We start from the raw sequence: 11736 nt of genomic DNA on the forward strand, positions 1-11736 counted from the left end.
CATTTGGTGATGATGGTTATGTCTGCTCCAGTATCTGTCAATCCTGTAAAAGACTTGCCATCTATTACACAGGTTAGAAAAGGCTGTTGTACTGAAATGAGTTTGGACCAACAAATGTTAGGAGTACGGGTACTCCCAAAACCTCCAGTGCCCTGGTCAGCATTGACAGATGGTATTGATTGCATGTCCGGCAATATAGGGAGTGGTATCGCTTGAACAATGCATAATCCTGCTGGGGTAGTACAAAGCGGGTTAGGAGTCCAAGCTGTGATTTTATTTCACCCCTAGAATCAGAGCTGATGATTCCTAGTAAAACAAAAAGTCAACTTTTAGATGAAGATTCCCAGAGCAGCAATGCATGACATTTAAAAAGAAGGGGTCCGTTTATGCCGGTAGGCGCGAGCTGAACTGATGTGTCGTTTATTGCGGTTGTGGTTGTGGTGGAAACTGCCAAGTCCAAGCTGGCACTGCCTGGGGTTCTCCTGATGTAACTTGGGCTGTGTGGGTTTGCTGTGCCTGGATCCTGCTTTGTTGTGTGGCACTGGATTTTGCTCCACCCTTCAATTTTTGCCGTTGTGGCAGAGGGTTGCCATCTTTGTCATACTTAGAATGGCATTCATTGCTCCAATGGTAACCTTTCTTGCATCTGAAGCACAGTTTACTAGGCTTTTTCTTCCCTTGCTTATTCTTTGAGCACTGCTTTTTCACATGGCCTTCCTCTCCACAGCTGAAGCACTTAATTGCTGCCCAAGCCACTTGTAGCTGTTGAGCTAAGGCAGTTGCAAGTAAATCTGCTCTGTATTGTTCTGTACCAATATGTGCACAAGTTTTGATAAAGTCAGTTAAGGAAGTACCAGGTTTGGTTTTTATTTGATCAAGTGCTTTACGACAGTCAATGTTAGCATTTTCATAGGCTAAGGATTTCAATAAAACTTCCGCTGCAGCTGGTAAATCAATTCGCCTGTTCACAGCTGTTTGCAAGCGATCAATAAAATTAATGTAGGGTTCTTGGGGTCCTTGCCTTATGGTGGAGAAGCCAGGTTCAGTTCTGTTAATGTCTGGCACTCTTTTCAGAGCTCTTATAGCCAGCCCCCTCACTTGGTTATATGTCTCTGGGGGCATCCTTAACTGATCTCTTATGGTTGTCTGAGCTCCAGTGCCTGCCAAATGATCCTTTGTTATTCCAGCATTACCAGTGTCCGTGTTAACCCGGGCTTGATTTTCACATAACTCTTCATACTCTGCCCACCATATTGAATATTGTCTTGTTGTCATAATCAACTTAAATAAAGCTTTCCAGTCAGCAGGTAACATAACATAGTTTTTTGCTATAGCTTCTACAAGTCCCATTGTATAGGAAGACTGCAGACTATTTTCTTTCACAGATTTTCTTAATTCCTTAACCATTTCATAAGAAATTTGCTCATGATGAGGCTGATTGCCTTGATAGACCACGGGCATAACATGGAGCAATTCAACATCCCCTTGATCTAACGCTTGTCTTCGGCAGGTGTCTAAAAAGCTTTTTGGCTCAGGGGACAGCGAAAGTTCATTATCAGTCACATGTCTTAAGGGAGACATGTCATAGGGTGGGAGACAGGACTGCTGTTTTAGCACCTTTGTGTCAGTAGATGGTGATGCAGCCGTAGCTTTCAGTGGCTGCGGCTTTAGAGCAGGAGATAAATCACATTCCTGTCTTAGATCAATAGCTCTTGGATTCACGAGATCGCCCTCCAGTTCCTCCCCATTAACTCCCTCCTCCACTTGCAAAACAATGGAATCAGGACGTGAAAGCGGTGCTGGGAGGGCATGGGAAGTGTCTGCAGACAAATTTATGGCTGGGTGTAATATTTCTTCCGAATCACGAAAAGCTTGTAGTGCAGAATAAACAATCTGCCATGTAATGAATTCATCAGGATTAACCTCGTGACTGTCTAATTGATGAGACTTTAGAGACTCCCCCACTCGCTTCCAGTGATCGAGGTCATAGGAGCCGTCGGGGGGATACCAAGGACAATGGGTTTTCACCCATAGAAGGAGCTGTATAAGCTTTCTTTCTTGTATTTTATACCCTTGCTCCTTTGTAATATGCAATAAACAGTCTTTATGGAGGGTTTCCAGTTTACTGATATTATTGCCCATTTTTATGGGGAGCTTTTCCCACTTGCAAGGCTAACCTGTTCCTTAGGCAGCGATGAAAGGCTGTCCTTGGCAATCCCTGAAGGCCACCATTGGTACAGTCAGGATATGCTGCAGGTCCAGGATGGCCTAGGAGCTTCTGTGTCCCTGTTCAGGGAGCTGTTTGTGGTGCAGGAATGTGGCACAGTCCTCAGGCACGTATAACTAGAAAAGATTCATTAAAAGTGTACATAGCTTTTATAATATTTTCACTATCAGATGAGAGTAACACACACCTGGGTAGCCAATAAGTATAACTGTTCGTGCATCTGCTAACTAATAGATCCTATTCCTAGCATTCACATCAGCTTTTTTTTCCTTAAAACAAGTGCTTGTATAAGATTTTTTTCTGCAAATTACTGTGGTTCTGCTACTTATCACATTTTAGAAACTTTTTTACATCTCTCTTGCCTTGACTGAACAGTCCTTGATCTTCTTAGCTGAGTTGACTTTGCTCTCTTATTACTAAGCATTGTTTTCTTGCCCCACATCTGGATTTACTCCTCTTATAGTTATGACAGGCATATGAAATACAGACAGAGTAATAAAGATACCTCTAGCAAAAGAGTCTCAGCATGCTTAGCAGCTGACCTTTGTGCATTTTACAAATGAAGAGCATAAAAACCTTATTTGTCTGAAGTACCTAATGTCTTATGATTTAAAATAAGCAATCATAAAAGCCTCTCAGAGATTCTTAAAAGTACTGGAAAGTAAGCTGAAAATGTCAAATTAATAATATTTCATGACCAATGTCCAAGGCAAAGAGTGATGACTAGGACTCTAATAAGACTAGGATATTCCCACAGTCTTTCTTCCTTAGTCTGCTACTTTAAATCATAACTACTAACAGTTAAATAATTACCACTGATAGTATTGTCATGCAAAGCTTAGGTGGAAAACATATTTTTAAATATACTAAATTTATCACACATCTGAGCTCTGGAGGGAAAAATTCCACACAGCCAGTACTCCAGAGGAGAAGATACTGTATGAGTATACAGCTGGCTCATTTCAGAAGCCCTCAGGCTCCAAATCTCTCCCTTCTAACCATCAAGATTGAAATGGAATACAGGCATCAGAAGCTCAAAAATGCACTTGGGATGCAATCCTCTTGGGATTTTAAATATTAACATGAAAAATCTTAAACCTTGGGCTACCAGGCAGCCAGCCAGCAAAACATTGTGGAGAGTCACACTCCCTTCTGCTGATCTCTCCTTGCAATGATAACACAAAATTACACAGCGAACCAGCTGCAGGCAAGAGATCATTTATGCAAGGTGCCCAACGTGCCACATGTATTTCATTAATCTGTCTGCCATTTCACAAAGATGTGCCTGGTGATTCTCACCAGGAAATTCAAACCCAGCATGGTCTCATTTCCATTGCAATGCAGTTACCAGCTGACTCCAGGCCTTGCACAGCCTCTGGCCAGTGACTGCACAGAGCCTGCACAGCCTGCAGCCTCAGGGACAGCATCCCACCTGCACCCAGGGGAACAGCACCTTCTTCAGAGCTCCTGCCCAAACCCACCACGAGAAATTAAATCTGCAGGGGTTTGTCTTAGCTACTCTTGCCTTTTGACAACATGCTGCAGTCATATAAAGGGAAAGCCATTGCAAGTCTTGTTTAGTTACTGCTGGGTACAAATTATGCTAAAGGTAACTCAGGCCATCTTCCTCTCAAACTCTCAGTAAGTCAGATTGTGCTTTCAAATAAGTGCATGAACCAAATCAGACCCCTGTGAGACACAATGCAAAATCAGGCAAGAAAATTACTAGGCTCAGAAGTATTCTGGCTCCACTTGCAGTCCCAGGTAGCTTAGGAAAATAAACCAGTCCCAAAGAAATGCAAGACTGAAAGAAAAATCATAGGTTTCTTTATGTTATCAGTTTGATACAACCCTCTATTGTTTAAGCCTTCAGGGTGTTCAGTGTCATATTTCCATGCTTTTCTCCCTACAACCAGAAAACGTAAACATGTGCTGTAATTAAAAAAGAGTAAGGCAAGATACTTACATTAATATAGTCCCAATTTTCCAATAGCTGAAAAAAGAGCACTTGACACTCAAACTTCAAACACAGGAGCTGGCAAAGTGGGAGAGAGATTGATCACATACTTCCTATTTCTGGTTTATCAGCTGGAGAATTTTCTGGATCTGCAGTATCAGAGAGAGATAATGCAAAAGGTGGTCAGGTGAACAGATATAAACCACAGGGGCCACAATCTACTCGTGAGATCCTCATTTTTTATTATGCTATATGGCATAATTCAAAGTCAGGTTCTTCTGCTACTTTGGTCTTGATTTGGGTCATGGTCAGAATTTACAACATTTAGATCAAACTCTGTAAGCAGAAAATTTTTATTACTTGGGAAATATGCTCTTTTGTTAGTAATAATCAGTGATACACAGTCCTTACTTTTTTTTCTTCTAATAAACCATATTATTCTTAAAGAAGATATGTTCAACACATTTAAACAGAGACTGCAGATTTTCAGACTCTGCCCTATAGAGCTCTTTAGATTGTGCACATTTCATGTGGATTTTGCTGTTACTCAGACATGAAGCTTTGTTACACATTATGCAATAAAGGAGTTAAACCAGATTAGGGTTGTATTAATGCTCCAGTACTTTCAGGTATTCTGCATACAGGAATGAAATATAAATTGCATAATTTAATAAATGTTTTATTTGATTGCTGTCATGGGTGCATTTTCTTGATGAATAACACCTAGAAGTTAGCAGTTCTATTATGGATGGGAATGACATTGAGTTTGCATTTATAAGCCCATCCACAAATGATAGATCAATTATCTTAAAGAGCTGAGAAGCAAAAATTTCATTATAATTGTTTCGTTTATCCTCAACCAAATACCTGTACTCTGACACTTTGTAAAACACGATTGTGTGAGATTACCTTCTGTTCTTTGGAAGTCAGCAGGGTTTGCCCATAGATCCTAATCTCTCCTCCATCCAGTTCTCATCTATTTCAGTTTGCCCTGACCTCAATCACCTCAACCAAATAACTGAAGAAAATCTGCTTTTTTTTCCCCCAAGCTTTTTGCAAGAAGGAAGGAGCAGTTTTCTCTCTAAAGCTCCAGGCTTACCAGCCAGCTGTTAATTTATTGTGACTTCCTTCCATAATTCTTAATTTGGATGCATGTTTAACCAGGAAAACATTGTAAAAAGCAAAGCCAAGTATTGCTGGAACAATTTCTTTACATGATGCTACAGAATTTTAAATAAAAATGAAAAGCCACACTTGTTTTGCAGGCAATGCCTCTGTTGGTGTGAATGACCATCAGCCCCCTTTATGTATGGAATTGTGCACCCACTGCTGCAGACACCAGGACTCTTCTTCCCCAAGCAGATTTCTGGGCTGTGCAGGCAGAACAGCCACACTGTGCCAACACCTCTGCTGTGCCAAAACCTCCCCAGGGACTGTACCCTGTTCTCTGCACCGGGGTACCAGTGGTGGTTCATCAATCTGACCTCCTGCTGCCACACAACAAGGAAATGCAGAACAGGAAATAAAGTCTCCTGCAAATGGGTCCATATCCTTCAGTATTGGGGGGGGGGTAGAATAACAAACTACTGGGAATGTATGAGAAAGGAGAGAGAAAATGTCTTAAAATGTCTTGCATTTATTTATTCTAAAAGCAGACACTCAACAAAATTTCTGTACTGAGAGAAATTTCAAACCCCCACAGTAAAAGTCAGCATCTGAAGCATTCCCATCATAAATGGGGAATATAAAATGGTGCCTAAATTTCATGTAGAAAAGGCTAAAATTATGCAGATTTACTTTGATTCTGGGGGAATCAACAAATGTTTAATAGATCTTAATTTTAAAAGAGAAAAGAAATAATGACTTAAACAGTAAAGAAAAAAACTACATATTGTATGAGAACATTTGCTCAATTAAATTTAGTGGGGACTGTTTCTCATGTATTTTATGTAAATGTATTATTGGAATCTTTTCAATCTCATCCATTTGTAGATGCAGCATTTGATTTTTACCTCTTAACACTCACTTTAAAGTAATTACAATACTGATGGTTTTAGAAATATTCTGCATCATAGGAATTCTCTCTCAAATAAATTTATTTTATATAATATGCTTTAATGACAGAAAATTATAATATAAACATTAGCAACCAAACATGCTGAATCAGATGCTGAGACATTAAGAACATCTTTTAGAAAAAATAAAGGCATGGTGGCTGCTCTTGGATTTTAAAGATACATCTTGGCTGTATAAGTTTCACTCAGTAATTAGAAGACTAGCAGGCTGAACTGACAGCTACAATAATTTTTTTCCTGCCACAGCAATAGTTTCTTTTGTTTTTCTATACAGTTATTTGTGTTTCTTGTGCAAAAGCAAATCAGAAAAAAGAGCACTACAGAATTGATTTTCCTTGGAGAAATCCTACCTAAATGTTTTCTTTTTACTAAAATTTAGTCATAATCATAAATATGTATTTGTTTAAGTTGGGGTGGGGTTTTTTTGGCATCTTTCTTTGTATTATCTTTACTCATCATTGTAAAGCAGAACTGCAGGATTTTCTGTGTGGTCAAAAAGAATCTGGCACTAATTTGGATTTTTTTAGTGCATGACATTATGCAGAGCATATTTCTTAAGTAAGTCTCATAGAATTTGTTATTTCCATGTAAATATAAGGAGAAGAGTGGAATGAGTAGATTTTTCAAATGTATCTATTTAAAATGCAAATATGTGTATATGTGAGCATAAAGGTCAATGTCTATAAAAAGCCCTTTTAAAAGCTCAAATTCCTGATTATTTTTTCAAAGATTCCTGGAGCTTCTTTCATTCAAATCACCTTTCAATTTTTAATTTACTTTATTAAAATCTCTATAAGTCATCATATTATGAACTTCTCTATCTGGAATTCATTAACATATCAGAAGATAATTTATCAACCACATCTCATATATTGCTTCTCATGCATCAAGTTGTCATTCTCTGCTTTCATTCTTTTTAATGACTAAGAAACCTTATCTAATTTCAAATTTCTATTCATCCCAGACATATAAATTTTGACCATTTAAAGTCATCTAAATGCTCAAGTTCACTAAGTTTACACATGCCAACTTTTTAAACTTTTGTGCTTGACAGATGAACATCTTGAGATACCAAGTACTGTTTGAAGTAGAGGTACATTTTATAGAATTCAGTTAGGGTATGCAGAATATCATTAGATAAGAGCTCCATGTGGATTAGCAGAAACTGGAAAGTCACAGAGACTTTACATCGTTTAAACATACTATTGCCTAATTCTGAAAAACACAAAAAAGCCAAGTCTTGTGTAGAACAATCTTAGCAGGCCAAAAATAGTCCCATTTTAAAACTTTGTAATATAAACAGAGGAATGATTCCATACATATTTGATAAAACTCATCAGCAAGGATAATAAAAAGTATATGGCTTTGTAATAGCACCATCTCAGGAGGGAATATAAAAGAATTTATGGAATATAGACATCAAGTAGAAGCAGAGGAGTCTGTAGATAATCTCTCTTAACGTTTTGCAAGACTGCAACTATGAAATACAGTTGTGAGAAACTGTGAGCAATGATTGATATAACATTCCTTCCACCTAAATTTTCATGTTTACATTGTAACTACCTGCATATAAGTATTGTCTGATTTTTTTTTTCAATTCGAAGTAATATGCAGCAGGGGAAGAAATATTAACTTATAGAACATTGGGAAGAAATAATCACGTATAGAACATCGTTCATCTGACCTATTTTAGACATATATGCAAAAGAAAATAAATTATGCCCTAAAGGTGTCTGTTGCCATTCACTGAAATTTACATAAGAGTTGACATTTGCAAATATATGCACTGAAAGTGTTTAAGTTCAAGCAGATGAATCTTACCCATTGTTAGCAATGAGAAGAGCAAATGAAGAATGTTTAAATATAAACTTAGATGGAAACCACCATATTGTCTCACTGTGGCAACCAAAAACATTGTTGTGGCCATAAATAAGTGTGGGAGTTCAAGTAAAATGTATTCTCTTTAATTCAGTACTGCCCATTTTTATTTACCATTGTGCTCAGAGTCCTCGATTTTAAACCTGTATCTGTTTTATCCATTCTGAAAACTACTCAAAGGAAAAAAATTTACTAAGTGCTGTTAATGAACCCTTAAAAGCTGCTATGATCAGCTCCTGACTTGCCTCAATGACCTCCTGAAATAGCAAGTGCCAATGAATGATTACACTCCAGGAAGGAAAAAAATTCCTTGGGCCTTTAATTTCACTTTATCTCCTTGCTTCACACATTGAGATAGAGCTCAAAGGAAGACAGTAGTCACTTCTTACTAATCTTCTCACTTCAATCAAATCCCTATTATTCACCTTATTCAGACTGAATTATCCTTGCTCTTTTCAATAACTCTTTGTTCCTGCAGAAGTTCTACTGTCCCCTTAATCAACTTCTTTACACCTACCTGGATGCTTTCAGTCTCAGCTTTATCTTCCTGAGGCAGCTGCCAGAGCAGGCTCTGGGATCACAAACACGCAGAGAAACTGGATACCAGTTTCTCACCCAGGGTTTCCCAGATTGCCAGCCAGCTCCTGCACACACACTTGTTCATTCCTCCAGCCTGAAATACAAGTTGTTCTTGTGTCACTCTGTAGACTGTAAATAATCTTCTAGATTACACAATAGGCTGCAGGACGTGTGGAAGTTCCAAATGACAACACAAACTTGTAAACTCTTGTAAATAAAATACAGTCACAAGAACAAAGGGGCAGCCTGTCAGAGCTCATGTTTTACACCTCCGGGGGAGGAGTGTGGGAAAATACAGTGAATTGTAGGACAGAAAATGGCAGCCCAGCAGGCACAGAGCTGAGCCAAAGCATAAAGATCACAAAGAGTTAAGAGGAAAGAACAAGTCATAGGAAATTTTAAAAATAGTAAAAAATTAGCTGATCTAGGGTACCTGCCTGGGTAGAAGGAGAAAGATGCTGAGACATCAGGGACATTTTATTCTGGTGAAAGTATCAGAGAAAATTAATTCTGACAAAAGTCCATATAAAATTTTGTTCTGAATCCGATGAAGTTCATCTAAAGTTTACCTCTTCTGTCCTCTCCCCTTCTCACCAAAAAAATTGCACAATGATCAAATGGGACCTTTTGCTCCTTTAAATCAAGCTGGATGCCAAGAACAAAGCACTAAAGAACAACTTTTCCTGAACAAAAATATAACTGCCTTTGTAAAGTTTATTGATGTTTAAAAAAAGAGGACAGAAGTGGCATAACACAGCTGAATGATCTTGGAGGTAAAACCATCACTCACAGTCTTGAAAGGTTTTCTGCATATTTTTCACAAAACATCAATAGAGTATTTGGGCCAAATCAAACTAACTGTTCATAGCAACCTAATTACATCAGGGACAAATGAGTTACATTTTCTTGCAAATTTTACGGACATCCAAAGTCAAAGAAAAAATAATATACTAAGCATTTTGTCATAAAACTTCTAAAAAAGATCCTGCATGACCATAGGAAAAAATAACAATAAATAGATTTTTAAGAAAAGAAATGCTAAAGTTACAAGAGAACTGTTCACCAAAACAGTAATTCTCTTTGAATCAAAGGTTTTTAGACAAATTTTGTTGCACCAGGATGACATCAAGTGGCTACTCAAGCCAATTACTCTACACTTGCTAGAAACAGTCATTATGACATCTCTTTAATAAGGTATTCCTACTGTGTAAACATTATTGTATTATCAACTACTGCCTCTATTTTAAATTCAAATTTTGCATGTCTTCATTTCAAATCCTCTGTGCTTTCCTCAAGCCTTTCTAAAGAAATAATAAACCTTCCAACTAATGGAATAAATTCCTTTTCTTATAATACTTTTGAGTTCAGGGAATCATAAATTCAGACTTCTGTGGATTTAACAGATTTATTAAACTTTATAATAACTGGAATAATTAGACTTAGCTAATAATTCTTTAACTTGAGGGAAGAAATTAATCCTTGCAAGATCTTCTCGGTATGTGAAACACATGATTAATAATTGAAAGTAATCTCACATTTGAAGCCAGTGAGAACCATCAGCCACTAACTCACCTCACCAGAGACATGGGAGAGCCTCCATCACTGGAGGTTTTCTGGATGTGGTGGGACAGGTTAGAAATAATCTCATCTTTGCTCTCTTTCCTATGAAAGGCTGGGCCACGTGACCTTTCAAAGTAATTTCTTGCATAAGCTGTTCTGTCATTCTGTATTTCAGACAACAAACATCTGTGGATTCCATGAACTTGTATTAGGGCTAAAAAAATATGATAATCAATACAGAACTAGTTAATGGATTAAAACTTCAAACACCTTTTGATTTTAATAATAATATGGTTCACTACACTTTGTATTTATCAAAGTTTTATTTCAAGAAATTTCAATCTTCAAGCATGGCAGTAAGGATTTTAATCCAAATATTATATTTCCAAGTATTTAAAAGACAATCTCTTTGCAACATAAAGGATGAGATCTTGCAAGTTTACATGTTTCCTTCCTAGATGCTGCACAGAATCTAAGAAAGCCTTCAAAGAAAAATAAATTGATCTGTAAACAGCAGAAGTAATGAAACCTTCCTAAGAAGAATTTTTATCCTTCACTCCTCTACAAAGCTTTACTCACCTCAAGAACCTTACCCAAGAACCAGGTATATTCTACCTGCTTTTCATTCAGTGAGACATTATTTTGAATAAATCTCCAGCATGTGAGTGACACAGATCTCATAGGAACTGAAGTATATTCCAAATTTGTTTGAAAATAGCTATAATTTCAGAAGTTATTTTGGGTGCAATGACCAGATAAGAGAAGCAGGGACAGCATTGCCACGTAAGCCCTGTCTCCTCAAGAAGGCAATAAAAACAAAACACACACCAAAAAAAAACCCCACAGCCACCACAAAACAAATCAAAACAGATCTCAAACCCTCTACTATTGCTCTGAACAGATATCAATCTGTAAGGTGTCTCCATTGTTCCTCTTGCTCTCCCCATGCCCTATTTGAATTTATTGTAGGCTAAAAGTCTTCTACATTGCTTTTTTTCTGTCCTTTTCACCAGGTCTAAATGCACTTGGAAAGATCTGCTGGTGTAAGGAAAGAGTGAACCAGAGAGCACCAGCAGCAGTGTGTCTCAGGACAGCTGTACCTGAGGCAGAAGTGGAGTTTCTGCTTCTCCATCAGCACAGAACTGCACACTCTGCAGCTCCTTTACCGCCGCTTTGGAGAGAACAATGGGAGATGTCAGGAGGACAGATTTATGGTGGCACTGTGATTATGTCTGTGAGCTGTAACCAAGAAAAAGCTCTTGGGAGTAAAGATAACACACTGAGCACTTCTGAATAAATCTCAGTTTCACTCTCTGCTGGTGGGTTTTGCCCCTTCATGTATCACAATTACCCACTCTGAAGATGTCTTGCAGAATTTACCTGCAGGAGATTTCTCCAAACCTTGTCTTGGCAGCTCTTTCTGCTCTGCTTGCACAACTGACGTCTTCATTCAAGCACTC

The 11736-nt window shown here is 38.0% G+C and overlaps 1 protein-coding gene across 1 annotated transcript; it reads right to left on the bottom strand.

Moving 5' to 3' along the window:
* Nucleotides 1-420: 420 nt before the first annotated feature.
* LOC108961658 (endogenous retrovirus group K member 10 Gag polyprotein-like) lies at nucleotides 421-2142 on the bottom strand. Its single transcript, XM_018911165.3, has one exon. The coding sequence runs from the start codon at nucleotides 2140-2142 to the stop codon at nucleotides 421-423; it is 1722 nt and encodes a 573-aa protein (XP_018766710.2).
* Between the last annotated feature and the right edge of the window lie 9594 nt (nucleotides 2143-11736).

The sequence above is a fragment of the Serinus canaria genome, chromosome 6 (genome assembly GCF_022539315.1).
Source record: "Serinus canaria isolate serCan28SL12 chromosome 6, serCan2020, whole genome shotgun sequence".
NCBI classification, from domain to species: Eukaryota; Metazoa; Chordata; class Aves; order Passeriformes; family Fringillidae; genus Serinus; species Serinus canaria.

Bases quoted from the DNA above. Each gene is read 5' to 3' on its own strand.
- LOC108961658 (XM_018911165.3), bottom strand. From the start codon at position 2,142: ATGGGCAATAATATCAGTAAACTGGAAACCCTCCATAAAGACTGTTTA.